At 56.8% G+C, this 27,392-nt stretch overlaps 2 protein-coding genes across 9 annotated transcripts; both read left to right on the top strand.

Annotated features, from left to right (window-relative positions):
• Positions 1-397: 397 nt before the first annotated feature.
• Positions 398-4,329, top strand: SERTAD1 (SERTA domain containing 1). 3 transcript variants are annotated; one of them, XR_014237521.1, is made up of 2 exons: positions 398-1,590; positions 3,126-3,271. XR_014237521.1 is itself a non-coding variant. In XM_082367245.1 (2 exons), exon 2 carries the CDS (start codon positions 3,278-3,280, stop codon positions 3,989-3,991), a length of 714 nt encoding a protein of 237 aa, XP_082223371.1. In that variant the 5' UTR covers positions 1,437-1,590; the 3' UTR covers positions 3,992-4,329. The 3 variants fall into 3 exon arrangements, 2 of the variants coding, with proteins under 2 accessions (XP_082223371.1, XP_082223372.1); XM_082367245.1 differs by lacking the exon at positions 3,126-3,271 and adding an exon at positions 3,278-4,329 and having other exon boundaries at positions 1,437-1,590; XM_082367246.1 differs by lacking the exons at positions 398-1,590; positions 3,126-3,271 and adding exons at positions 1,651-1,975; positions 3,278-4,329.
• Positions 4,330-10,785: 6,456 nt separating this feature from the next.
• PRX (periaxin) lies at positions 10,786-26,182 on the top strand (the record flags this gene model as incomplete). Of its 6 annotated transcripts, none has more annotated exons than XM_082367125.1 (7): positions 10,786-10,909; positions 15,752-15,795; positions 15,879-15,977; positions 16,085-16,231; positions 18,319-18,475; positions 21,520-21,716; positions 22,339-26,182. In XM_082367125.1, 7 exons carry the CDS (start codon positions 10,801-10,803, stop codon positions 25,996-25,998), a joined length of 4,413 nt encoding a protein of 1,470 aa, XP_082223251.1. In that variant the 3' UTR covers positions 25,999-26,182. The 6 variants fall into 6 exon arrangements, with proteins under 6 accessions (XP_082223251.1, XP_082223253.1, XP_082223252.1 ...); XM_082367127.1 differs by lacking the exon at positions 10,786-10,909 and adding an exon at positions 10,925-10,967 and having other exon boundaries at positions 16,106-16,231; XM_082367126.1 differs by lacking the exon at positions 10,786-10,909 and adding an exon at positions 11,925-12,048 and having other exon boundaries at positions 16,106-16,231.
• Between the last annotated feature and the right edge of the window lie 1,210 nt (positions 26,183-27,392).

Here is a 27,392-nt window from a genome sequence, read left to right as displayed (position 1 = left end):
TAAGGTGTTGAGCATCACACCTCCACAACATAAAAGGATATTTCCCCCTTTGCAGTTAGCAAGGAATCTGTGGGATGATTCCTTGGAAGCTGTCAAGATCCTGTTCCCCACTAAACTTTTACCCTAAGGGGTGAGCATCCATTGATAACGGTTGCCTGAATCAACCAGTCTAGTTAGCATTTTTTAAACTTAATTAATTTATTTTTATTTTTGGCTGCCTTGGGTCTTTGTTGATGCGCGCGGGCTTTTCTCTAGTTGCAGCGAGCGGGGGCTACTCTTTGTTGCGGTGTGCGGGCTTCTCATTGGGTGGCTTCTCTTGTTGCGGAGCACATGCTCTAGGCACTCGGGCTCAGTAGTTGTGGCTCGCGGGCTCAGTAGTTGTGGCTCGCGGGCTTAGGTGCTCCATGGCACGTGGGATCTTCCCGGACCAGGGCTCGAACCCGTGTCCCCTGAATTGGCAGGCGGATTCTTAACCACTGTGCCACCAGGGAAGCCCTAGTTAGCATTTTTGATATCTTACTTTGGTCAGGAGTTTTATTCACAAACAGTTCTTCCCATAGGAGGAGTTAGCAAATGAGCTACTTGAAGAAGGTTAAGTCCCATTGTCGGTTTATCCGACAAGTATTAAACTCCTGCCTACTTGCGCCCCACCCTGAATGTCTCACTTGAACTAAGCACCTGTGCTATTACCACAACAGCTATTAATACTGAAAAAAAGGACACGTTACACACCACTCTGAGCATTTTGCAGGAATTGTTTTATTTAATCCTCAAAACAATCCTCTGAGCCAGACGCTATTTCTCTCATTTTAAAAGTGAGGAAACTGAGACCCTCCTAAGGGACTAAAGCACTTGCCCAAAGTCAAACAGCTACTTAGGGAATGGAGCCCAGGGTGGGATTCCAGTGGCATCCCACCCTCACCCTCCCACTCCAGCCTGTAACCACGATTGAATACAACTACCCAGCATTTCCTGATATAGTGCTCTTATAGGTACTACCTTATTTTAATTTTCCTAACTCTCAAGAGGTAGGCAAGAAGACCCCCATTTAACAGACTTTGTAGGCTCAGAGACCAAGGTCACACACCGAGTGAGTGTGAGTCCGAATTTGAACCCAGGCCTAGCTAGCCTAGAGTGTAGATCCCTGTTGGGGCTGGGTGCGAAAGAAGCTCAGTTACTGGGTTTGGCAGGTGCGTGGGCAGGTGTGAGGGGCCCGCACCTTAGGAGACAAAAGTCCCAACCCACCACTGTCCCACAGGGCAAAGAGCCACCCTACCTTCCCCCCTCCCCTCACGCAGCTGCCCGGACATGCGCCCTGAAGCCAACTTCCTCCCTCTTCGAACCTGCCCCCTACGGGCTCCGCCCATCACCGTCTAGGACCAATCCCTGGATGAAGGGCGGGGTTGCCACGGGAGTGGGCGGTAGCTAAGGGGAGTCAGTAGCCTGGAGTCGTGAGCCGGAGTCAGAACTGCGTCTCTCAACTCAGGCGCCGGTTGCTGAAGGGGAGCAGGCGAGCAATGCTGCCGCCAGCGCTTCCTGATTGGCTGCGGGTGGCTCCCTCTTCGTTCTGATTGGCAGCTGTTGAGCTGGGTATGTAAATGAAGGGAAGAGGCCTGGGAAAGAAGGGGTACTGGCCGCGGGGTCCCTTGGCAGGTTCGATCCCCGGGTCCGGCAGATGCGCGCCAGGGCTGCCCGGGATCGAGACGCACGGGCCTCTCTGTGCCGCCCGCCCCGGCCAGGCCGGGTGAATCACGCCGCAGCCCGGGAAGGGGGCGGAGGCGCCGGCTCCCTGGCTCCGGCTGCGTGACTCACCCGCCCCCGCCGCCGCCGCTTCGGGAGGAGTAGCCTCCACTGCCTTCCGGAAACGAGCGGAGGCCGAGAGGGCAGAACAGCTCTCCGGGGATCCCGGCACGCAAGGTCCCGGGTGGCAAGCAGGAAAGACCGCGTCCCGCGGGGCAGCGTAAAGGGTCCCGGGGTATGGGGAACCGGAATACCCGGGGGAAAGCCGGCCTAGTGCCGCTAGGGGGCGCCGGGACCGGGGCGGGGGGGGCGGAGTCGGGGGTGGGGGCTGAATTCCTGCGGTTCCGGATGCTCGGGTCTGCTGGGAAGGAGGCGAGGACCCAGTTTTGAGTAGTGTGAGGGGTCACTCTTAAAGTTCTGCTGGGCAAGGATCTGGGTACTGTACCTGCAGGGTGCCTGGCTTAAAAAAGCAGGTTGGCTCAGGGGCACCCACCCCGGGGAAAGTGTGTCCTCAAACTTCTCTCCGTGAACCCCGTGCCCATCAGGATTTTCCGGCAAGCTCTGTCCACTCTGTCTCCCAAATAAATCCTGAATCGACCAACTTCCTTCCATGTCCACTACCGCCTTATACTCCCAAGTCACCATCTTTGCCGACCCCAAAGAGTGCAGTAGGCTTCGAATGGATCTCAGGGCCACCCTCCCCGCCGCCCCCCCGCCCCTCTCCGTCCCCCCACCCCTTCCTCTTAGCAGCCAAGGGGATCTTCTGGAAACTTAATCAGTCCACAACACCACTCTCCCTGCTCAAAACCCTTCAATGACTTCCCACCACACTCACAATAAAAATCCAAGCTCCTTGCCTCTGCCTACTCTCGGACCCCCTCTTCCTCAGCCCTCAGCCCCTGTCTCTCTGTGCACTGACCACAGAGTCTTTTTTCAGTTCAAACTCATCCAGCCTCTAGGTCTTTCTTTGCCTTTGTTGTTCTTTATTCCCAGAATGCCTTCCCCCTGGTTCTTCCATGGCTGATTCCTTCTCATACTTGAGGGCTCATTTCAGTTGTCACCTCCTCAGGGGAGCCTTCCTTGACCACTCTCCAGAAACTTTTAGTCTCTTCCTAGCACCATCTGTACATTTCCTGTATTTGTCTATTTATCTATTGTCTGATAGTATTAGTAGACAATAAATATTTGATTAAACCATGTGAAACAATTGCTTTTGTGGGTAAAAAAAAAAAAAAGGTTGAATATTGGACATTTCACATGGTTCATTGAAGAAATAAATAATAATAGTTATTATTAATAGTACTTATTCACAGGAGTAATTGCTATGTACCAGGCACTGTTCTAAGTGCTTTTTGTATCTCATTTATTCCTTAAAACAACTCTAGGAAATAGATACAATTATCATTCGTGTCTTAAAGTTTCCCTAAGAAAGCCTAGGCTCAGAGAGGTTAAGTGATTTGCCCAAGATCACACGGACAGCAGTGGTACGAACTTCACATTGGCTGTCCATAAGTGAATGACTCTTCCCTCCCCACAGATGATGCTGAGCAAGGGCCTGAAGCGAAAGCGGGAGGAGGAGGAGGAGAAAGAAGCCCTGGCAGTCGACACCTGGTGGCTGGATCCTGGCCACCCAGCAGTGGCACAGGCACCCCCAGCCGTGGCCTCCAGTTCCCTCTTTGACCTTTCAGTGCTCAAGCTGCACCACAGCCTGCGGCAGAGTGAACCGGACCTGCGGCACCTGGTGCTCGTAGTGAACACACTGCGGCGAATTCAGGCGTCCATGGCACCCACAGCTGCCCTGCCACCTGTGCCCAGCCCGCCTACAGCCCCAGGCATAGCTGACAACCTGCTGGCCAGCTCTGATGCCGCCCTCTCAGCCTCCATGGCCAGCCTTCTGGAGGACCTCAGCCATATTGAGGGCCTGAGCCAGGCTCCCCAGCCCCTGGTAGATGAGGGGCCACCAGGCCGCCCCACTGGGGGAGCCCCACCCAGCTTGGGTGCCTTGGACCTGCTCGGCCCAGCCACTGGATGTCTGCTGGACGATGGGCTTGAGGGCCTGTTTGAGGACATTGACACATCCATGTATGACAGTGAACTTTGGGCACCAGCCTCTGAGGGCCACAAATCTAGCCCTGAGGATGGGCCAGGCAAGGAGGAAGCTCCAGAGCTGGACGAGGCCGAACTGGACTACCTCATGGATGTGCTGGTGGGCACACAGGCACTGGAGCGGCCACCAGGGCCAGGGCGCTGACTCCCTCCAGAGCTGGGATGTTGATCTGGTGTCCAAACTGAGCCTGGTGGCTGGACCAACTCTCCTTTGAAAGACACAGCTGGCTTCCCTAGAGAGGGGCTTTGGAGAGAAAGAATCCAGTCCTGGGCAACTTCACCTCCGTCCTCTGGTCTCTGGCTGATGGGGGGAGTCTGGAATTGGCCCTCGTGATGAAATGACAGGGCCTAGTGGCTGGAATGTGATTGGGCCAGGCCCAGTGCTGAATCCCTGGAGGCACAGCTTGGTATACTCTTTCCCTGATGTGGGAAAAGACCCCAACCAGTTTTTTTGAAATTAAAGCCAGTCGTGGGAAGTCTCAAGTCTGTGTATTGCTTTATTTCTGGGCTAAAGCGAGGGTGATAAAATAACCTCTAACATTTATTGAGCCATGGACACCCAGCACAGTTCTAAGTACTTGACATGTGTTAACTGATTTAATCCTCATAACAAGATGGGCATATTATTAGCCCCATTTTACAGTTGAGAAAACTGAGGCTCCAAGAAGTCATCACTTGAGGAGATAGGTTTCAAACTTTACTGCTTTTTGGTCTGAGAAGCAGACCAGTTAGGTCTGGTAACTGGCCCTCTGGAAAACTCCTGGAACATATTCAGCCAGGTCTCCCTGATACGGCCGTGTGCGTACATGGTGGTGGAGGAGGAGCCCCGGGCCACTGTTTGAAAATGAAATCTAGTCCTTGCCTGGAGTCTACCTGTGTGTCTTGCGGGCTGGGGTGGGGGCAGATGGGAGCTTTCAGAATGAGCCAGAAATAAAAGCACAAAGCTAAAGGCTGGATGGAGCCTGTCCTTGGAGCGCTGAGAGCCAGCTCTCCAGGAAAACACTGAAAGAAAGGGAGACTCCAGCAAGTTTTAAATAAAATCCACTCTGGGTCTCAAATCTCTCTTTGGGCAAGGGATAAGGCAGCTTGGAAGCTGATTCCGAAATAAAGTCACCAAGTGTGGTGGCTTGACAGAACGGCAGGCGATCCTGCTTTCCTTCTAGAAGAAACTCGGGCCCCAGCGAGCTGGGGCCACCTGCCCGACAGCCTGTGTGGTAGGGTTGGCCTGAGCGCCGGGTGTCTGCACCGCCCCCGCCGTCCAGCCGCATTCCTGGCCCCGCTGGGAGGGGCCGCACACTCAGAGGCCTGGCACGGGACCCAGGCAGCGTCCTTCCTGGCGGCCGTGGGGGCAGGGCAGCGCCCGGGGTACGGGACGGGGGGAGGGGCACGATGAAAGCTGCATCGGGGGAGGGTGGAGGTGGGTTGGGGGGAGGGGCAGAGGGTCGGACGGTGACCTGAGGGGCTGGCCGCACTTCGAATGCGGGAAGCCCCGGCTAAGGGACACTAAAATCGTGGGGCCCGGGTGCCTCCACTCTGGCCGGAAGCTTCAGGGAGGCTGAAGCTGGGGTGGAAACGAGGGGGTGGGGTAGGGAGGGGGGACAGGGGAGGGGAGAGAGGCAGGCAGCTTCGGCCGGCCGCTCTGGCCTGGAAGGGGCGGGCAGAGTGGAGCTTCCTGGAGGAGCGGAGGAAGTCGTGCCCATTTCTGGGAGTGGATGGGATGGCCCCGGGTGGGGAGTGGAAACGGCCCGAAGGGAGCTGGTGCCCAGGCTGAGGGTCTTCCGGGTGCCTGACTCCAACACCTGGTGACTCCAGCCCCTGGGCAATGGGACTCAAACACGGTTTTAACCCAGACCCAGACCTTGGGAGTTTAGGCTGAGCTCAGCAATGCCCCCTGGTGCCCAGTCTGGGGGTCTGTCCTGCCACTGCCTTAGATTCCCTGGAGACCTGACCAGTGGTCAAGGAGTCCCCAGTGCGGGGTCAGCAATGCGTTCTGTTCACAACACCCTGAGGACCTATTTCTGATGTCTCTGGGTGCCAAACTGGGGGATAATCTGTGATACCTACTTCTTTTTTTTTTTTTTTTTTGTCTGCGTGTTGGGTCTTCCTTGCGGCCCACAGGCTTTCTCTAGTTGCGGCGAGCGGGGGCTACTCGTCATCGGGGTGCGCAGGCTTCTCATTGCGGTGGCTTCTCTTGTTGCAGAGCACAGGCTCTAGGCGCGTGGGCTTCAGTAGTTGTGGCTTGAGGGCTCTAGAGCGCAGGCTCAGTAGTGGTGGCGCATGGGCTTAGTTGCTCTGTGGCATGTGGGATCTTCCCAGACCAGGGCTCTATCCTGTGTCCCCTGCATTGGCAGGAGGATTCTTAACCACTTGCGCCACCAGGGAAGTCCCTGTGATACCTATTGATGCAGACAGCCTACCCATCTGTCAACGATGGTCCCATCTGCCCCTGTGCCTGTTTGGCAAGCGTTGCTCCCCTCTCGGCAGAGTCTCTGTGTACAGTTTCTCCGGTTGTGCATTGCACATAGGCTCCATGTTTAAGGGGCTACCACACGTCTCACACACCATGCATTTACATATTTATTAAGGCAGTTTCTCAGCAGATGGAGGTCAAGTGCCTTGGGGAAGGGGTGTGCCTTTTGCACAAAAGCAGCATATGGGCTAGATTAGCCCTGGTCCCATCTCCCTGGTGCCCTCGGTTTATGACAGCTTGTTCCTGAAGACCTGCCCTACTCTCCCCATGTCTGACCCCTGGACAATTGTGCAGCTCCCTGGCTCTGGTGTGCCCCTCCGCCCTCAGGCTCAACCCCAGGAGGCCACGCTACCTCAGCCAGCAGATTCCAGGGCCCACACCATTCCTAATGGAGCCGCCAGCCCTGGAGCTGGGGCTGCTTTCCACAGAGCCTCTGTGTGCTCCCACCACAACACTCCCCAGGCCAGCTCCCCTACATGGGCATTCATAGGGACCCCCATCACATACATACTCTTCTTTCATCCAGCACCTGGGAGAGCTGTCCTTGGCCTCCTTCTCCCTCCCTCATTCAGCAAAGATTTATGGGTACCTACCCTACTGTGTGCCTGGCCCTATGTAAAAGGCAAATCTGACCACATCTCTCCCCGGCTCTGGGCTCCTCATAATGTATCCCAGTCCTCGGGGGGATCTGAACCCTGTACCGTCCAAGGCTCACCTTCTGCCCCTGTCCCATTCACTCATTCAATGAGTATTTACTGGACACCTACGGTTTGCGGTCCCAGTGTAGAGATCTAACGATGCTTAGTCAATGATGATGATGATGATGATTATTTTGGCTGCATTGGGTCTTCGTTGCTGCACGTGGGCTTTCTCTAGTTGCGGCGAGCAGGGGCTACTCTTCGTTGAGGTGCACGGGCTCCTCATTGCGGTGGCTTCTCTTGTTGCGGAGCACAGGCTCTAGGCACACAGGCTTCAGTAGTTGCAGCACACAGTCTCAGTAGTTGTGGCACGTGGGCCCGAGAGCACGCGGGCTTCAGTATTTGCAGCACGCAGGCTCAGTAGTTGTGGCTCACGGGCTCTAGAGCGCAGGCTCAGTAGTTGTGGTGCATGGGCTCAGTTGCCCTACGGCATGTGGGATCTTCCCAAACCAGGGATCAAACCCGTGTCCCCTGCCTTGGCAGGCAGACTCTTAACCACTGTGCCACCAGGGAAGTCCAGTCAATGATTATTGACTCAGTAAGCCATACTGTGTTGAAAGCCAGGCCACCTGTGTTTGAACTTCTGCTTTGCCGTTCTGTGGCTGTGTGACCCTAGGCAAGGTTCTCAACTTCTCTGGGCCTCAGGGTCCTCATCTGTAAGCTGGGACAGTAAGAGTACCTACCTCAAAGGGCTGTTGTTCTGAGGGGAGAGTGTTCTAGGCAGAGGGATGTGCAAGGGTTAGGGAGTGAGGGACCCTACAATCTTTTCAGGAATCTGTAAGCTGCTTGGTTTGATTGGAAACAGGGGGAAAGTGGTAAGGTAAGTGATGGAGCTGGAGGGGTTGGCAGGAACCAGGGCACACAAGGCCCTGGATGGGGGAACTTTACTCTGAAGGTACTAGGGTAAAGGAATCTGGAAGTAAATGGATCTCTCTGGCTGCCATTGGTGGAAGGTGAGACTGGGGGCCAGGAGTCCAGAGGGGAGGGAGGCCACGGAGGGACAGAGAAGCCTTGGAGAGGAGAGGGGAGGGGAGGGGAGAGATGCTGGAGAAGACAGGCTGTGGGGGTGATGAGCTGCAATAGAGGAGGGACCTAGGATGAGACCCAGGGCTCTAGCCAGGGGACTTGGGGATGGTGGCGCCACCCTGGGATGGTGACCCGGAAGGGGAGCAGGTCTGGGGTTGACACTGAGGCCAGAGAGGGACACAGTGGGTGCAGGGGTCTGTGAGGACATCCAGGGGCAGGCATCCAGGCGGCTGGGCCCCTGGGACTGGAGCTCAGTAGAGAGGGCAGGGGGCGGGAGCAGGCATAAAGGACGGGGGTGAGGAAGACAGCAGTTTCCCTGGGCTGCACTGGGTAAGACCTGGCTCCTGCTTGGCTCAGACTGGGTGGGGAGAGGGTGGTCCCTGAGGAGAGCCTTCCACCTCCTTCCTCAGCTCTGCAGGATGTCCTGTGTTTATGGAGGTGGCCTTGCCCGGAACTGGGACACTGGTGCCACCCCTTAAATTCAACTTCCCTTGGCCACACCCCCTTGGGTGAGGAAAAGCAAGAGACAGAGAGAGACAGAGAAAGAGAGACACAGAGAGACACGGAGAGAGATAAGGAATGAGGACAGAGACATAGAGGGACACATTGAGAGACAGAGACACAGAGAGAGAGACATATCTTTCACCACAAAAAACTCAGCGCAACCTGGGAAAGGAGGCTCCCTTCACCTGCTAAAGGGCAGCTACAAAAAACATACAGCTAACATCATACTTCATGGCAAAAGACTGTGCTTGTCCCCTAAGATTGGCAACAAACAAGGATATCTGCCCTCTGAGACCCAGAGAGGGACAGGATAGCCTGTACCAGCTTCCTTGTCTATCTGACCCTGAGCAGCAAGGGGTGAATTTTCTTCCCAGCTCTAGCCTGGTCTGTCATCAGATTGTTTCCACCCTCCACGCTTTGACCCTCCTGTTGGTACCCAGGGCCCTCAGAACAAAGTCGCAGCCCCTCCTCGTGGCCCTGCTGGCCCTCCCCTCATCTTCCCCTCACTCTCACGTTCACCAGTTTCTCAAAGGGACCCTTTGCACGGGCTGTTTCCTCTACCTGAAACCCACTCTCATTTATCCACCACCCACAGCTTGGCATGAACTCCTATGTATCCTTCAGGTGCCAGCTCAAATGTTACCTCCTCCAAGAAGCCCTCCATGCCATTTCTGATAGTATCAGAGTGCCAGACCCCTCTTACAGACCTGGATCCTTTTCTCAGAGCACTTAGCTCAGAGTGTGTAATTATATACTCATTTCGTTAGTCACTTCTTTAGTGTCTGCCCCCCTTGGACTGTGAGTCCTGTGAGGGCACAGTCACAGTCACTGCTGTGTCCCCAGCACCGCCCAGCCCAGGGATGGATGGATACAGAGGAGCTGTCTGCAAATAGCTGGTGAATAAGTGTATAAATGAGAAGGAGATGCAAAGGAAGGGGCATGTGTGGCTCTAGAGACACAGCCATGAACAAGGACACAGTTCTCAGCTCCTGGAAATTTCCTATGCGCTGAGCTCCATCTGGATTCAGATCCTTTGCACAGGCTGTTCCGTCTGCCCATGAAACTGTTCCACTCCCTCTTCTCTCTCTCCCTCTTTTTTTTTTGTTTGTTTGTTTTTTTGTTTTGTTTTGTTTTGTTTGCCAAGCTGTGTGGCTTGCAGGATCCTAGTTCCCTGACCAGGGATCAAACCCATGCCTCCTGCAATGGAAGCACAGAGTCCTAACCACTGGACCGCCAGGGAATTTCCACACTCCCTCTTCTCTTGCCTAGATCCTTTGGGTCATTCAAGTCTCAGCTCACATGTCCCCTCCTACAGGAAGCCTTCCCTGATCTCCCTTCCTAGGGTGAAGTAGGTACCTTTCCTGGGCTACCCCAGCAAGGCTCTGACCTCTCTGCCTGCAATTCCCCCATCCCAACCCTGGCCACTCTGGGTCTGTCTCCCTGTTGGACTGTGAACTCTGTGAAAGCAGGCCCAGGCTATCTTGGTCACACTGTGTCCCCAGCACCATCCAGCATGGGGCTGGGCACAAGACCAGGTGCTCATTGACTGTTTGCTGACTTTGGATAAAGGACTGCTCCCTCTCTCCCCGCTGGTGCTTCGCCTGTGTTCCTCCTCCCTCCTTCTGGAAAACTCTTCCCTAGCCTTTTACCTGGCTCCCTCCTCCTCAACCCTCCAGTTTGACTCCAGGAATCCTATCCTGAGCCTGCCCCCCGTGGTGAATTTAGGTCTGTCAGTGTCCCCAGTGCCCAGCAAAGGGCCTGTCACCAAGGGCTTGTGAATGTTTGTTGAATGAATAAATGAACAGAAGAATGTTTGAATGAATCAATGAATGAGAGAGGGAGAGAGAGAGAGCGCGCACCTGCAATGGAGGAAGGGTCTCCTCGGGCCCATCAGCAGCCCTGACCACACTGTTCCTTCCGCGCTTCCCGGGAGGAGTGTTCTGGCTGGGCTCCGCCACACCCCAACCCTTGGTGGCTGCCAGGCCTGGAAGGCATTTCCCGGAGGTCAGCACATTCCTGCCTTCCCCGGTGGCTGAGAGTGGGCAGGGGGCATTTCGGAGAGAGGGGAGGAGGGCCCTAGCATTCTGGGTTCCTGCCAACCAGTTCCTAGTCCCCCGTGCCCTCGTGCCCTCGGGAGTGGGCCCCAACTGCTCAGTGTGGGGAGGGGGATGAATTCGCAGAGGGGCCCGCTGAGCCGATGTGAAGGGTGAGGGTGCCGACGGGGCTGAGGGCCTGGTGGCCGTGCCTGGCTGGACAATGGGGCCGAAGCTGCTGACGTGCATTTTGGGGGTAATCCCCAGCCTCTTCCCAGCCCCAGCCCCAGGCCCGGGCTCAGAAAGCCGGGAGCATCCGAGGCAGCGGCCGGGTGGGTGTGAGGGGCATGTGGGGGTACTTGTGCTCCCTGTGCCCCCCCCCGGGGCCTGGTGAGTCAGGGCAGGCTGGGGGCCGGGGGTCAGGGGATCAGGGTGAGGCCTAGTGGCCTTGGTTTGGGAGTTGGGCAGGTCTGGGTTCAAATCCTGGTGCTACCTATTACCTGCTGTGGGTGACCTTGGTGTCATTCCCCTCTCTGAGCCTCCTTGTCTGTTTTATGAAGGGGACAGACGTGTGTTGCAGGGTCTTTGGGGTCCGGCAGAACTGGGGTTGGACCCCAGCTCCACCACCCCCTAGCTGTGTAGCTAAAAATTGGGCATAATCTATCTTGCGTCCTTGATTCCAGGAGCCGAGCTTTGGGTGCCCAGCACAGTATTTAGTACATGATAGGTGCCCCCTGAAATGGCAACTCCATTAAACAGAGAAGTGGGGCCCCCCTGGCCCCAGTCTCACTCAGGCCAAAAGTCCCCTGACAAGTCTAGCTGGTCCCCTGATTTGTGTGAAGAATATAAAATATGTATAAGTAGCATTCACTCCGGGCCCGGCACTTATTAAAGTTTTTAGTCTCTCTTAACTCATTTTATCTTCACAAGAAACCCATAAGGTGGGCACTTTTACTATCCCTGTTTTAGAGATGGAGAAACTGAGGCCCAGAAAGATGCTGCGACTTGCCGAAGTTCACACAGCCAGGACATGGCTGAGCTGGGATTTGAACCCAAATTGACCAGGAGAGGGAGTAGAAGGAGTTTAATCTAGGGGCCCCAGGGACCAGCGGGGCCATGCCTGGGTGTGGAAGCCAGGGAATAGTGCTGGTGAGGGGCTGAGTCTCCAAGTGGCACTAGCAATGTGCAAATCCCAGGAGCGGGGCTCATGGTGGAGGTCTCAGCCCAGGCAAGGGAACAGCACTGGGCTGTCTCGGCTTCTCTTCTGTGGTTCCCACCCCCTTGCGGGTGGACGTAGCTGGGAGATGGGGATGTTTGTTTGCCTACCACCCACCCCCTGGTGATGTCATACCTCGGCAGCCAATGGCTGGGGTCTCCCCCTCCTCCCCCTCCCCATTCCTTTTCCCCCCCAGCTTGGGGCTGGGGCTGAGCAGACGGACCAGGAGCTCTCGAGGTGTCTGGAGGCCCAGTGGTAAGAGACCGGCCCGCCAGTTCCCTTCCTGGCCAGGCTGGGAAGCCGTGGGAATGAGACCCAGGATCTTGGGAGGTGCTGGGAGGGTGTCTGGGGCCCAGGAGGCTGCGTGGTATAGGAGTTAAAGGTACAGACCTTGGAACCAGACCCTGGGTTTAAATCCCCGTGTTCTCTTCTTTCTAGCTGTGTCGTCTTGGGCGAGATATTTCATTCTCTGTGCCTCTGCTTTCCCATCTCTAAAATGGGCTGAGGGAGGCTACCTCCCAGGGCTGACATGAGAGTAAATGAGTTGCTGCTTATAAAGAGCTGGGGCAGGATGCTGAGGGTGGGACAGGCTTTTTTGTCCCTGGAATAGAGTGCTGGGGAGGCAAGGCTGATCTTGTTGGTTGGAGGCTGGTGCCCGAGCTGCATTTTGTCCCTCACCCAAAGCTCCTCTTTGGTAGGGGAGAAAGTGGGGCCACTGTGAGCAAAGGCTGGATATGAGACACTTTGAGATGCACAGACACACTTGCTGTCAGAGACTAGTTTATGTTCCTTGAGCACTTACTATATTCTCTGAATATTCTAAGCACCTACTGTTGTCTCACAATTCCTCAAAGCCACTCTTATCGGCTCCATTTTACAGATGAAGAAACTGAGGCCCTGAGAGGTGAAATACCTTGCCCAAGTATTCAAACCTGAGGAGTGCTGGAGCAGGCCCTAACGGAGGCAGCTGGAAGCCACTGCCAGAATGCCTCTCCCCCCCACATCACTAGATGGCCTCAGACAACACCTAGGGGTCCGGATGAGTCAGGTCTACCCCCCACTCCCATTGCAAGGGCACCAGATCCCTCTGGTGGTTGGGGTGGCTGAGGCTCTGAGAGGGGAGAATTCCTAGACGAGGTTGGCGCCAGCCATGGTTGGGGGAGGAGGGTACACTGAGGCAAATCTGGGGGATTCCTCAGCAGGCCCAGCTCGGCTGAGGGGCCCAGGGTACAAATGACAACCCCTCACCCCAGCCACCCTGAAGGGCATGAATGACATCTTAAATGGGCATCTAAGTTGTGATTTCCCCAGGGAGGTGTTTTCAGGAGTTAATGAGCCCAGGCAGGGAAGGATCTTTGCACATAGTAAGTGCTCAAGAAATGGGGACTCTCAGAATTCTGGAAGCTCAGGAATGTACTAGGGCAGCGTCACAGGAATCGCTCAAGAAGTGGGCTGTTGGCCTCTGGAGGGTCCTGCCTGGCCTTGATTCTCCAGGGAATCCCCATTAGATCTTCCCCTAACACAAGTCAGCCCCCCCAACCCCACCTCCCTAGCCCTCCTTCCCCTGCCTAGTGGGACAGGCAGATCTGGGAACAGAGAGTGCCCGGGGTTGGGCACTTCCAAAGCTGCTTCCTTCCGAAGCTGCTCCCACCCCATCCCACCCCAGGAGCTGGGTACGTGGCTCAGGAAGGGCACAGCTGGGCTAAATATAACCTGGGCTGGGCAGCTGTCCCGGGCAGGGATGAAGAAGCAGGGCACTCTCTCTTGCCCTCACCCTGGCTGAGCTTCCTGTGCCAGCCTCTGGGTGTGACCTTCTCTGGCCTGTCCTGGAGCAGGAGCTTGCAGCCTAGGGGATCCTCCCCTCCTCTCCACCACCTCCTACAAGTAGCAGGCTTCTCTCACCCCCAGCTCAGGACAGACACTACGTTATATCGGGGAGTCAGAGTTAGCATTTCAGACCTGGGTTCAAGTCCCAACTCCCTCACAGTGATATCCTGGCTCTCTTTTTTTTTTTTTTGGCCAGGCCACGCGGCATGTGGGATCTTAGTTCCCTGACGAGGGATCGAACCCGGGCCCCCTGCAGTGGAAGCACGGAGTCCTAACCACTGGACCGCCAGGGAAGTCCCTGTGATATCCTGTTTCTTAACCCTCATTTACTCATCAGTAAAATGGGGTACCATGAGGCCATGTCTATAAAGTGTCTGCCTGGCTCAGGGTTGGCACCAACGAGGTCCCTCTAAAAATGCCTGTTCCTGGCACCCTTGATGCCCTCTGCCCAGCCCAACTCCTGCCTCAGCTGTTTTGCTGCTTGGGCCTCCTCCAGTGCTCAGAGCCACCAACGCAAGTGAAGGTGCAGCGTTGGGGTCAAGGGCACAGGTCCTAGCTGTGTGACCCCAGACAGGTCACTTGCCCTCTCTGAGCCTCAGTTTTCAACCCTAAAATAGCCATCATGTCCAGAGTGATTTCGAGGCCTAAGGGTGCCAGCATAAGGCCCAGTTCAGAGGAAATAATCCAGATGTGGGAGCCAACCACTACTTGGAGGGGCTGGGGGCTCACAGGGGAGACCAGGACCCCTAGGAGAGCCAGAGAGGAGCCTGCTGACACCGTGGGGGGGGGGGGGTAACCAGTGAAGTGGGTACAGCTGGAGCATTGAGGGGGTCCCTGTGTCCTCTATCCTGGCCAGTGGTGGGCTATGAAGGGCCATTGTGCAGCTGGGGGTGGGTGGGCAGGGGCGGAATGTGACCGGGCACAGCAGATGGGCCATTGTTTGAGGGAATGTGCCGCGTGAGGCCTGACCTTTCCCTGTGGAGTGGGGGTTGTCGGGTTGGCATGTCAGCTGGGGGCTGGGAGGACAAGGCCAGAGTCGGGGGCTCAGAGGAGGGAGACAGGATCCATCCCCTTTTCCCCAGAAGGGCCTGTTGGGGAGGCTGCACGCAAACCCCGGATCTACCTCCTTCTCGCTGTGCTGTGTGACCTTGAGCGAGGTCCTTGGCCTCTCTCAGGGCTTAGGGTTTTCTCTCTCTTTTTTTTTTTTTTAAACTATTTTTTATTGGAGTATAGTTGATTTACAATGTTGTGGGGTTAGGGTTTTCTGCGGTGAGGTGGAAAGTGAAGGTCTCAGCACAGGACTGGCAAAGAGTAACCACGCAATGCCCATTACTTATTATCCGTATGAGCAGCTGGGGCTTTCAGACAAGTTCAAGTCCTGGCTGGGTCATTTGTGACCCAGGAAAGTGACTTTCCTTCTCCCAGCCTCAGGTGTCTTCTTTGTAACAAGCTCAGTAATTGTATTGACCTCACAGGGGTGTTCTGAAATCCACATGCAATGACCCCTGTGGGATATTCGACACAAGATCAAGACCACAGGAAGTTCTTAGTGATAATCATAGCAAGTGCTTATGAAGTGCACACCATGTGCCTGGCACTGTATATTTACAAACACATTTGACCCTCCTAACAGCCCTGGGAGGTAGGTGCCCTCATTCTCCCCATTTTTTAGATGAGGAGACTGAGGCACAGAGAGGTGAGGTGATTTGCCTACAGGGAGTACATGGCAGTGGATATAATGATTTTACAGTGAATTTGGCCCCCTCAGTCAGCTGAGGTGGTTGGTGTAGGGGCTCTGCTGTCAGAAAGGCCTAGGAGTCAGTTCTAGCTATACTGCCTGCCATGTCACCTTGGATAAAGGTCTTCCGAGCCTTAGTGCCCCCACCTGCACTATGGGGATAGAGTACCCTTTTTTTTTTTTTTTTTTTGCCACACCACTCAGGATGCAGGATCTTAGTTCCCTGACCAGTGATCAAACCTGTGCCCTGTGCAGTGGAAGCACGGAGTCCTAACCACTAGACTGCCAGGGAATTCCTGGGGATAGAGTACTGACAGAGTGTGGGACGGGTCAGACACTCAGGAAGCAATCAGTGGGGTTAGCTGATAGTAATGCTCACGTTATTCTTCTTAGAGCCCCGGACCCAGGAGGCCCAAGGAGCTGGAGGTGACCCTGAGGTGAGCACTGGCTGGTGCCACATGCCCCTCCCTGCCCCTCCCTCGCCTGTCTGGAGCCTCATGACCTGGTCTCTCCCTGGCAGGCAGCGAGACCCCAGAGGAAGGGCGCGAGCCCCGCAGACGACTGTGCACCACCCCAGGCTGGGCTCCTGTTAGGAGGGGGTGCTTGTTCCCAGGCAGTGGTAAGAGGACAGCTGGGATGGGGGGGGGCCCTTCTCCCCTTCTCATACCCACCTTGACCTCTCCCTTTAAGCCCAGCCTTCTCCTCTCATCCTCTCCTGGCCTCAAGCCTCCATCCCTGCCCCTGCAGGCTCAGAGGCAGCTGCTCCATGCAGAACTGAAACTGGTCCTGCAGCAGAAGGGAGAGAGGAAGCAGGAGCCTGGGGCCCAGGTGACTCCCAGCAGCGCCATGGAGGCCAGGAGCCGGAGTGTTGAGGTGAGCACCCAACACATCCTGCAAGGGGGACTTGTGGGGCCTTGGTGGGAGGCACGGACTAGGGTAGCAAGGAGACACTTCCTGGCTTCTCTGTGCCTCAGTCTCCCCATCTGTGAAATGGAGATAGCTGCAGGGCCTATTTTATGGGTCACTGTGAAGGAAAAAAAAATTAACATTTGTAATGTGCTTAACACAGTACCTGGCACAGACTAAGATTCAAAGAAGCTAATTCATTGAGCATAATGGAATTATATTAACAATAATAAGCTTAAAAAAATAGAGTTGAAACCCTTCATCAGAAGAGGCAGGATGGTGTAGGGGTTAAAGACACGGGCTGTGGACCCATGGGCTTACATCCCAACCCTACCACTTCAGCTGTACAGCCCTGAACAGATGACCTGAACTTTCTAACCCTCAGTTTCCCCATCGGTGAAATGGGGCAATGGTCCCCACCTCAGAGGGTGCTGAGGACTCACACTTGTGTCATTTGCCCAGGGCCTGGTACCTAGGAAGCCTCCTCGAATGTTAACGGCTTTCGCTGTCATGGAGACAGAGCACTAGCACTGACTGCATCCCATTGGATGCCAGGCACAGAGTGGGTCTCCTTTTACAGGAGCCAAGCTGAGGCCGAGGGGTGGCAGGCAGGGAGTAAAGTGCACGGAGGCCACTGCCTACAGGACAGCTTATGGGCTCTGAGGTCACAGACCTGAGGTTGAGGCCCCACTGCTTAACTTGCTGTGTGGCATTAGGCAGTCACTTCACTTCTCTGGACCTCTGCGTCCTACTCTGTGACTGCCCAAGCTGCGGGGAGGATGAAAGGAGATGCCACACATAAAATGCTTAGCCCAGGGCCTAAGGGTGGTGGTGATGGTCATGCTTTCCCCTGCTGCCTCTACCACAGCTCTTCCTACCCCTTCTCACCATGCTCCGCCCAGCTCTCCAGTCCCCGGGCCACTGCTGTGGAGCATCTGGCCAGACCCGCTTTCCCCTCTCCAAGCCCTGGGCTCAACCGCAGTCTGTACCAGCCTCGATGCACTACCCACTACAGCAACCCCTCACATCTCTGTTGCTTCAGGTCTCAGCTCACAGTCAGAGACTCCTTCCAGTACACCCATGTTACCCAACTTTACAGTAGGGAAATGGGTCCAGAGAGGGCAAAGCCCCCCGCCCCGCCGAGACACACAGCAGATTGGGTTCCTGGGTGGTTGTGGAACTGAGGCCTTTCACTGTTTCTTCTGGGAAGCCCGGGTGCGGATCCCACAGTGCACTGCTGGGCCAGGGTCAGGTCAGCACCATTTACAGTAAATACCAGGAATACCACGTCTGCCAGCCCACCACTCATTACCCACGCACCCTTCTTCACTGGATTCCCTCTCCAATGGGCGTTATGCAGGGCTTGGGGTCATAGGGCACAGTCACACACATCAAGCCTTCAAGGCGGCCAGTCCCACCTGCACCCCTCCATACCGCACCACTATGGGTCGGCCCTTTCTTCGGGACCCCATCCTCCATCCCATCCTTGTTCTGCTGTTATTAAAGCCCCTCCCCATAGTTCAAACCCGTCCACAGACTATGGGTCCCCTCCGCACCTCCACGGTTACACTCTAGCCGCACCCGTCTATCTTTCGCCGCTCCTCTCAGGCAACCGTCCTCTATCCGCAAATGCTCCAACCCTAGCCCCGCCCCGAACTGGCCACGCCCCTTGGGGCGGGGGGAGGCACAGCCCCGCCCTCATATCAAGCCCGCCTCTCAGTCACCACTCAGGTTCCTCTGGCTTCCCCACCCCGCCCCTCCTCTACAACACCGCCCCGTGCCCCGCCTCTCCCGACAGCGGAATTTGGGGCTCCACCAGGCCTGTGAGCCTCGAGAGCCGTTGAACCCTTTCGCGGGGTCTCACTGAGCGAGCGGCCCTCGTGCTCACTTAAAGGGGAGATGCTGGAGAGGGTGGGCCCGCACAACCTGCCTGAGCCCCGCCGAGGCGCCTGTGCCCTGAGGACCCGGTTAGGAGCCGCTTTTAAGCTCAATGGCGGGCTCTGGGCGAGGTCCCGCCCTAGCGCCCCATGGCGACCCCTCGCCGCCCTCCGCAGGAGCTGAGACGGGCGGAGTTGGTGGAGATCATCGTGGAGACGGAGGCGCAGACCGGGGTCAGCGGCATCAACGTAGCCGGCGGCGGCAAGGAGGGAATCTTCGTCCGCGAGCTGCGTGAGGACTCACCTGCGGCCAGGAGCCTCAGCCTGCAGGAAGGTGAGCGGGGCGGGGGCATGGGGCGGGGCTTTTCTGCGGGGGCGGGGTTGGGAAACTGCCCTGGGTACCGGGACCAGGAGGCGGGGTTAAGGGCTAGGGGCGGGGCTTTGTGTTACCTATCGGCTTTGCGGTTGATCCGAGCAGGAGCTCTGGAGGTTCATTGTCTCGGTTCGACTCCCAGATGTGCAGTTTACTATCTTGTGATCTTTCTGTGCCTCGGTTTTCTCACCTCTAAAATGGGACTAGTTCTAGTACTTATCTCATAGGGTTATTATGTGGATTAATTGAGTCAGTATTTGAAAACACAGCACGTAGCTAAGTGGCACATGGTAAGCACTAAGTAAGTGCTATTTATTGTTTTGTTGTTGAGGCTGAAGAAAAGAGGCGGAGTTAACAACTTGGAGGGAGTGGGGAGGGGAGCTTAGTAAGGGATATTTTAGGTAACATGGCTGAGGCTGATGCGATTTATTCATGCAACAACTATTTACTAAGTGCCTTCTATTTCCAGATATTATTCTGGGTGCTTGGGCTACTGCAGTGAACAAAACAGATAACACTCTCTGCACTTATGGAGCTTACGTTCTAGTGAGGAGAGACATATTTAAGCAAAATATGTAAAATACACAGTAAATTAGAAGGCAATATATGCTTACGCATGCCAGGATGGAAGCTGCATTTTTTAAAATTAATTAATTAATTAATTAATGGCTGCGTTGGGTCTTCATTGCTGCTCCCGGGCTTTCTCTAGTTGCGGTGATTGGGGGCTGCTCTTCGTAGTGGTGGGCGGGCTTCTCATTGCAGTGGCTTCTCTTGTTGCGGAGCACAGGCTCTAGGCGCGTGGGCTTCAGTAGTTGTGGCACACGGGCTTCAGTAGTTGTGGCGCGTGGGCTCAGTAGTTGTGGCTCACGGACTCTAGAGCGCAGGCTCAGTAGTTGTGGCGCACGGGCTTAGTTGCTCCGCGGCATGTGGGATCTTCCCGGACCAGGGCTCGAACCCGTGTCCCCTGCATTGGCAGGTGGATTCTTAACCACTGTGCCACCGGGGAAGTCCCGGAAGCTGCATTTTTAAATAGGGTGAGCCAGGAAGAGCAGAAAGGCCTGAAGAAGGTAAGGGAATGAGCTATGTGGCCATCTGGAGGAGCATTCCAGGCAGAGAGAACAGCCAGTGCAAATGCCCCAAGATGGGAGCGTGCCTGGCTTGTTGGAGGAACAGCAAGGAAGCCAGGGTGGATGGAGTAGAGTTAATGAAGAGTAGAGTAAGAGATGAGGCCAGAGAGGTAAGAGAAAGGGTAGTTTTTAGAGGGCTTTATAGGCCATGGGGAAGACTTTGACTTTTAATCTGGAAGGTTTGTTAGTGAAGAAAGAACATGAATTGACTGTGTTGAAATGCTGTGTTAGCGGTAGACTGGTGGTGATGGGGGGCAGGATGGGGAGCAGGAAAAGAGGCTACTGTGATTATCCAGGTAAGAGATTGGTGATGCTTAGGGCCAAAAGAGTGTTATTGGAGATGAAGAGAAGGGTTTGGATTCTGGATATCATTTGGGTCTCAAGCAGGGGTTCAAGCAGATGAAGTCTGGGACTTGACCATTGGACTTAACTGCACAGAGATCACTGCATGGCATCTTGAGAGGAGAAGTTCAAGGCTCTGGGAAGCGGGTGTCAAAAGTGTAATCGGAGAGGTGGAAGTAATGCAGCTAGACAACTCAATGAATTTTGCTGTCAAGGTGAAGAGCCCTCAGGACTGGATATGGGGTGGGTTGGAAAGAGAGGGATCAAGGATGTGTCCAGGGATTCTCGACCTGAGAATGGAGTTGGTAGTCCCACAAATGGGGAACACTGGGGCTGGAGCTTGTTTGCAGGAAAACCAGGAATATAGTTTGGATCTGTCAGATGAGAGGTGGACCCCAAGGTGGAGATGTGGAGGGATAGTTGGATATTTGAGTCTAGAATGGAGGGGGGAGTGCTGGGCTGGAGAGATACACTTGGGAGTCAGCATATTTATGATCTTTAAACTCCTGAATCTGGATGAGCTTCCCAAAGGGATGAGTGTAGCATGTAGATGGAGCAGAGGAGAGGTCCAAGGCCTGAGCTCTGGGACTGTGTCTTTAAGAGGTCTGGGAGATGGGGAGGAACCATCCCAGGAGGCTGAGAAGGAACCTCGAGGGAGGTTCCAGAGGGTGTGGCACCCTGGAAGCCAAGCCAAGCAAGTAGATGAAGGAGAGGAGAGTGAAGCTGGGTCTCAAGCAGGAGTTCAAGCAGATGAAGTCTGGGACTTGACCGTTGGACTTAACTACACAGAGGTCACTGCATGGGACCTTGAGAGGAGCAGTTCAAGGCTCTGGGAGGGGGGATGTAAAAAGTGTAACTGGAGAAGTAGAAATAATGCAGCTAGACAACTCAATGAATTTTGCCATCAAGGTGAACAGATAAATGGGGCAGGAGCTCCAGAAGGAGTGAGGTCAAGACAACCTTTCTTATGGGAGAAAGAATGGTATGTTGTATGCTGATGGGAATAATGTAGACGAGAAGGACAAATTGATAATGTGGGAAGAGAGGGGAGAATTGCTGGAGTGTGTCCCTGAAAAGGTGGTGGAGGGATTGACCAGAGCTAGGAGTGGGGATGGTTTATCCCTACCTAGAACGGGTGGAGAGTAGAGAAAATCGCCACAGGATCAGGGGGGTGAATAATGGGGCGGGAGCTTCTGGAAGTTCTCTTCTGATTCTGTTCTCTCAGTAAAAGAAGCAAAGTTAGTGTCTGAAGTGTGCGGATGGGGGAGGGGAGTAGAAAGGGGAGTGGTGTGACCTGAATGGGCTTGGATTTGCTCAGTGAGGGAGACGGTGCTAAGGCCGAGGCCGTGGCTTTGTCCTTAAGTGTCAGAACCTCAAACCAGGAGGAACTTTGCGTCTCAATCTTGTGCTCGGGTATAGGCGGGACCAAAAATTTGGGAGGTGCCTCGCTGCACAGGCTCCAGAGGAGTGGGCGGAACCAGGCCTGGGCGGAGCCGAGAGATGCCCACGCCCCGCCCACCTCCACCTGGCCTGCAGGGGACCAGCTGCTGAGCGCCCGAGTGTTCTTCGAGAACTTCAAGTACGAGGACGCACTACGCCTGCTGCAATGCGCCGAGCCTTACAAGGTCTCCTTCTGCCTGAAGCGCACTGTGCCCACCGGGGACCTGGCGCTGCGGCCTGGGACCGTGGCCGGCTACGAGATCAAGGGCCCGCGGGCCAAGGTGGCCAAGCTGGTACGCGTGCTTAGCCCGGTCACGGCCCTGGACTGCCCCAGCGATCCTGTCTCTGCGCCGTGAGCCCCACTGCCCCACACTGGTGGGCCAGCCTTGCCCTCTGTCTCGTCACTAACCCAGCGCTAATCCCATCCACTGCCTCCTGTTCTCTGCCCCTAAACTCCTCCCTGGGGAGGGGGACCCACCCATCCCAAACCAGGACCCTCACCCACCTCGTCAGGGGTCCTGAACCAGGGCGCTCTGGACCAGAGAGGCCAGGTTCAAGCCTGAGGGCAGCTCATTTACTGCTGAGTGACCCTTGACAAGTTTCTTTCCCTCCTTGGGCCTCAGTTTCCCCATCTCTAGAGTGAGGGTTTGGGGGAAAATCCTGGATGAGGAGCCAGAAGTCTTGGGTCACAGTTTGTACACTCCTGTTGATTCACTGTAAGATTCTAAATGAAAGTCTTTGCCTTCCGGGGCAGTAAGAGTGAAATGACAGGCAGGAAGTGGGGATGGTGTTTTGGGGACAAGATGCTCAATCCAGCACATCCCCAGCCTGGTAAAATAACCACATGGGGCTCCCCCTGTCCACCCCAGGCCTCCCACTGTCCCACCGCCTCCTGCCTCTCTCCTCTCTCCCCAGAACATCCAGAGTCTGTCCCCTGTGAAGAAGAAGAAGATGGTGGTGCCCGGGGCCCTGGGGGTCCCTGCAGACCTGGCCCCTGTTGACGTCGAATTCTCCTTTCCCAAGTTCTCCCGTCTGCGTCGAGGCCTCAAAGCCGAGGCTGTCAAAGGTCCTGTCCCAGCTGTCCCCACCCGCCGGCGCCTCCAGCTGCCTCGGCTACGTGTCCGAGAAGTGGCCGAAGAGGCCCAGGTAGCCCGACTGGCCGCTGCCGCTCCTCCCCCCAGGAAGGCCAAAGCAGAGGCCGAGGTGGCTGCAGGAGCCCGATTCACAGCTCCCCAGGTGGAGCTGGTTGGGCCTCGGCTGCCGGGTGCTGAGGTGGGTGTCCCCCAGGTCGCAGCCCCCAAGGGGCCGGGGGAGGCGGCCCCTGCGGCAGAGGTAGTCAGCGGCTTTGCCCTCCACTTGCCAGCCCTTGGGCTGGGAGCCCCAGCTGCACCTGCTGTGGAGCCTGCGGCTGGAGGGATCCAGGTCCCCCAAGTGGAGCTGCCCACCTTGCCCTCGCTACCCACTCTGCCCACACTTCCCTGCCTGGAGACCCGGGAAGGGGCTGCGGCAGTGATGGTGCCCACCCTGGACGTGGCAGCGCCTACAGTGGAGGTGGACCTGGCCTTGCCTGGTGCAGAGGTGGAGGCCCGAGCAGAGGCGCCTGAGGTGGCCCTGAAGATGCCCCGCCTCAGTTTCCCCCGCTTTGGGGCTCGAGCAAAGGAAGTTGCTGAGGCCAAGGTGGCCAAGGGCAGCCCTGAGGCCAGGGTGAAGGGGCCCAAACTTCGAATGCCCACCTTTGGGCTTTCTCTCCTGGAGCCCCGGCCCGCTGTCCCTGAAGCCGTTGAGAGCAAGCTGAAGCTGCCCACCATCAAGATGCCCTCCTTTGGCATCGGGGTCTCGCCGCCTGAGGTCAAGGTGCCCAAGGGGCCTGAGGTGAAGCTCCCCAAGGCCACAGAAGTCAAGGTCCCCAAAATGCCCGAGGCAGGCCTTCCAGATGTGCGACTCCCAGAGGTGGAGCTCCCCAAAGTGTCAGAGATGAAACTCCCAAAGGTGCCGGAGATGGCTGTGCCAGAGGTGAGGCTTCCAGAGGTGCAGCTGCCAAAGGTCCCTGAGGTGAAACTCCCGAAGGTGCCCGAGATGGCCGTGCCAGAAGTGCAGCTCCCAGAAGTGCAGCTCCCGAAAGTCCCAGAGCTGAAGCTGCCAAAGGTACCCGAGATGAAATGCCCCGAAATGAAACTCCCAAAGGTGCCTGAGATGGCTGTGCCAGAGGTGCGACTCCCAGAGGTACAGCTGCCAAAAGTCTCGGAGATGAAACTCCCCAAGTTGCCTGAGATGGTCGTGCCGGACGTGCACCTCCCGGAAGTGCAGCTGCCAAAAGTCTCAGAGATGAAAGTCCCCGACGTGAAACTCCCTGAGATGAAGCTCCCAAAGGTGCCCGAGATGGCTGTGCCAGAGGTGCGACTCCCAGAGGTAGAGCTGCCAAAAGTCTCGGAGATAAAACTCCCCAAGTTGCCTGAGATAGTCGTGCCGGACGTGCACCTCCCGGAAGTGCAGCTGCCAAAGGTGTCGGAGATGCGGCTGCCAGAAGTGGAGGCGCCAAAGGTCCCAGATGTGCATCTGCCGAAGGCACCTGAGGTGAAGCTGCCCAAGGCTCCAGAGGTGCAGCTAAAAGCTGCCAGGGCAGAGGAAGCAGAGGGGGTAGAATTTGGCTTCAAGATGTCCAAGATGACCATGCCCAAGCTAGGGAGGGCAGAGTCCCCATCTCGAGGCAAGCCAGGTGAGGCTGGTGCTGAGGTCTTGGGGAAGCTGGTGACGCTTCCCTGTCTGAAGCCAGAGATGGGCAGCGAGGCTCGTGTGGGTGTCCCCTCTCTCACACTGCCCTCAGTGGAACTAGACCTGCCCGGGGCCTTCGGCCTGGAGGGGCAGGTCCCAGCAGCCGACGTGGGCAAGGTGGAGCAGTCAGAAGCCCCTGGGGTGGTAGCAGGGGTCGGGGAAATGGCCTTCTGGTTGCCCTCTGTTGAGATCATCACGCCACAGCTGCCCACAGTGGAGGTTGAGGAAGGGCAAGCAGAGGTGACGGAGGTGAAAGTCAAGCCTTCCTCCAAGTTCTCCCTGCCCAAGTTTGGACTCTCGGGGCCAAAGGTGACCAAGGCAGAGGCTGAGGGGGCTGGACGAGCCGCCAAACTAAAGGTGTCCAAGTTTGCCATCTCACTCCCCAAGGCTCGGGTGGGCACCGAGGCGGAGGCCAGAGGGACGGGGGAGGCAGGCCTGCTGCCCGCCCTCGATCTGTCCATCCCACAGCTCAGCCTGGATTCCCATCTGCCCACAGGCAAGGTGGAGGTGGCAGGGACTGATGCCAAGCTCAAGGGGCCCAGGTTCGGCCTGCCCAAGTTTGGGGTCAGAGGCCGGGACAGCGAGGCGGGAGAACTAGTGCCAGGGGCGGCTGAGTTGGAGGGCAAGAGCAGGGGTTGGGATGCGAGGGTGAAGATGCCCAAGCTGAAGATGCCCTCCTTTGGGCTGGCTCGAGGGAAGGAAGCAGAAATCCAAGGGGGACGAGTCAGCCCCGGGGAAAAGCCAGAGTCCACGGCTGTGCAGCTTAAGATCCCTGAGGTGGAACTGGTTACTCTCGGGGCCCAGGAGGAAGGGCAAATGTCCGCAACCAGACAGGTGGGCACTGAGGGCCAGGACGGGGGGCCGAGGGGGCCGCTATGCATCTCCCTGCCCCAGGTGGAGCTGCCCAGCTTTGGGGAGGCTGGCCTGGGTGTCACACCCGGGCAGCAGGCCAAGAGTGCATCTCCTCCAGCAGAGAGCACACCAGGCTATAGGATCCAGGTGCCTCAGGTGGCCTTGTCTCTACCTGGAGCCCAGGTGGTGGGTGGTGAGCTGCTCGTGGGTGAGGGTGTCTTCAAGACGCCCGCTGTGACAGTGCCCCAGCTTGAGCTGGACGTGGGGCTGAGCCGAGAGGTGCAGGTGCGTGAGGCAGCCACGGGTGAGGGCGGGCTGAGGCTGAAGATGCCCACGCTGGGGGCTAGAGATGCGGCGGGGGGTGAGGGGCCTAGGGACCAGCCCCCAGGGGCCGAGCGCACCTTCCACCTCTCGCTGCCTGACGTGGAGCTCTCCCCGCCCGCTGTGGGCAGCCATGCCGAATACCAGGTGTCCGAGGGCGAGGGGGATGCCGGACACAAGCTCAAGGTGCGGCTGCCCCGGTTCGGCCTGGCACGGGCCAAGGAGGGGGCTGAGGAGGCCGAGAAGGCCAAGAACCCAAAACTCAGGCTGCCCCGCGTGGGCTTCAGCCAGAGCGAGGCGGCTGGTGGGGAAGGCTCCCCCAGCCCCGAGGAGGAGGAGGAGGAGGGCTGCGGGGAAGGGGCCTCCGGGCGCCGAGGCCGCGTCCGAGTCCGCTTGCCCCGTGTGGGCCTGACTACCCCTTCCAAGGCCTCTCGGGGGCAGGAGGGCGAGGCGGCCCCCAAGTCACCTGGAGGGGAGAAGTCACCCAAGTTCCGCTTCCCCCGGGTGTCCCTAAGCCCCAAGGCCCAGGAGGAAGGTGGATTCCGGGTCCGGCTGCCCAACGTGGGGTTTTCGGAGACGGGGCCTCCAGGCCCCGCGAGGATGGAGGGGGCTCAGGCTGCCGTCATCTGAAACCCCTCAGCAGAGGGAGACGCCCATCCCCCTCCTTGTTTTGTGTGTGAGATAACTAGCACTAACCCTCAGAGGGCTGGGAGGCGGGCGACTGACCGGGTCAGGGCCGGGGAGTCCGTGCCTGGCTCTTTGGCAGGAGTGCCCGTGTCTTGCCAAGCCATGTGAATAAAATAATCCAGAGGTAGCTTTGTGTCAGGTCTCCTCTGTGTGTGTTTGTAGAGGTTGGGGGGGGGGGGCGGATGCAGAGAAAGGAGTCCCTTGAGGATGGCCTGAAGGGATCCTTTGTGCAGTGAGACAGGCCACCCCTGGTCTGAGGAGAGTCTGGGAGGCCTTGGGGTGGGCCTGGTGGGAGGGGGCTGTCCTAGCCCTTCAGAATTCCCAGGGGCCTCTGAGCTGGGGAGGTTCCCCAGCAGAAGCCAGCTGCGGGACCCACTCCTGCCAGGACAACCCCAGGGCCTCCACCCCAGGCACCCGGCTGCCCTCTTAGGACTAAGTCCCAGGGTCCTCAGCCCCAACTGGGGCTGGGCCTCAGCCTCCAGGGACCCATCTCCACTCAGGATCCAGGTCCCTTAGCCCCCTCCAGGGTCCCCAGGCTCCCCCATTTCTCTCTGAGATGCCCTAGACAAGCTGTCCAGTCCCAAATCTCCCCCTGGTGCCACTATAGCCACCCCTCCACTCTCTTCACATCTCCGCCCTCCCATTCTAGAGGAAGAAGGGCTGTGCCCTTGAGTTGTCCCAAACTCCCCACTTACTCCAGTACCTTCTTCCTTCAAGCCGACCCCGCCTTGGGTCACTACCCATCACATGCTTCCTCTTCATCCACACCAAACATGGCAGGAGTTACCTACATTCCTGGTGCACACCCCTTGCCCAGGCCCCCAGCATTTGGGGTCTTCCTCCTGCCACAGCTGACCTGTCAGTGTCCTCAGTGGCCTGTCCGTGGTCACGCTCAGGGCCTCTTCTGTCTCCTGTGTCCTGACTTCTCAGGGCTCCTTCCTCCTTCCTGAGGGCTCTCTTCTCTCTCTCTCCCGCACTCCTCCTCTCTCTCCTCCTGTCCCTTGGGCCCTCAGGGCTCCTCCCAGGCCCTCATCCATCCCCACACCCTCCCTGGGCCATGTCGCCCTCCACTCCTCACCTCTGTGCTGATAATTCCCAAAATCTCTCCTGGGTCCACACGGGCCTCCAGTGCACGTCTGCATCTCTGCACACCCCCCTGACGTCTCCTGGACACTAGGAGGTTGTGTCCAGTGGTTCAGAGCTTGACTCAAGAGCCAGACTGCTCAGGGTCAAAGCCTGCCTCTGGCACCCACCTGGGTGACCTTAGGCATTTTAAAAATTTCTTTTGGCCTCTATTTTCTCTTCCATAAAATAGAGGTATTGAGATGTGTATTGTA

Source organism: Balaenoptera borealis (assembly GCF_965194805.1).
Source record: "Balaenoptera borealis genome assembly, chromosome: 19".
Lineage (NCBI taxonomy): Eukaryota > Metazoa > Chordata > Mammalia > Artiodactyla > Balaenopteridae > Balaenoptera > Balaenoptera borealis.
Note: the sequence above shows the minus strand (reverse complement) of the source record. Positions and strands in the feature narration are given on the sequence as shown.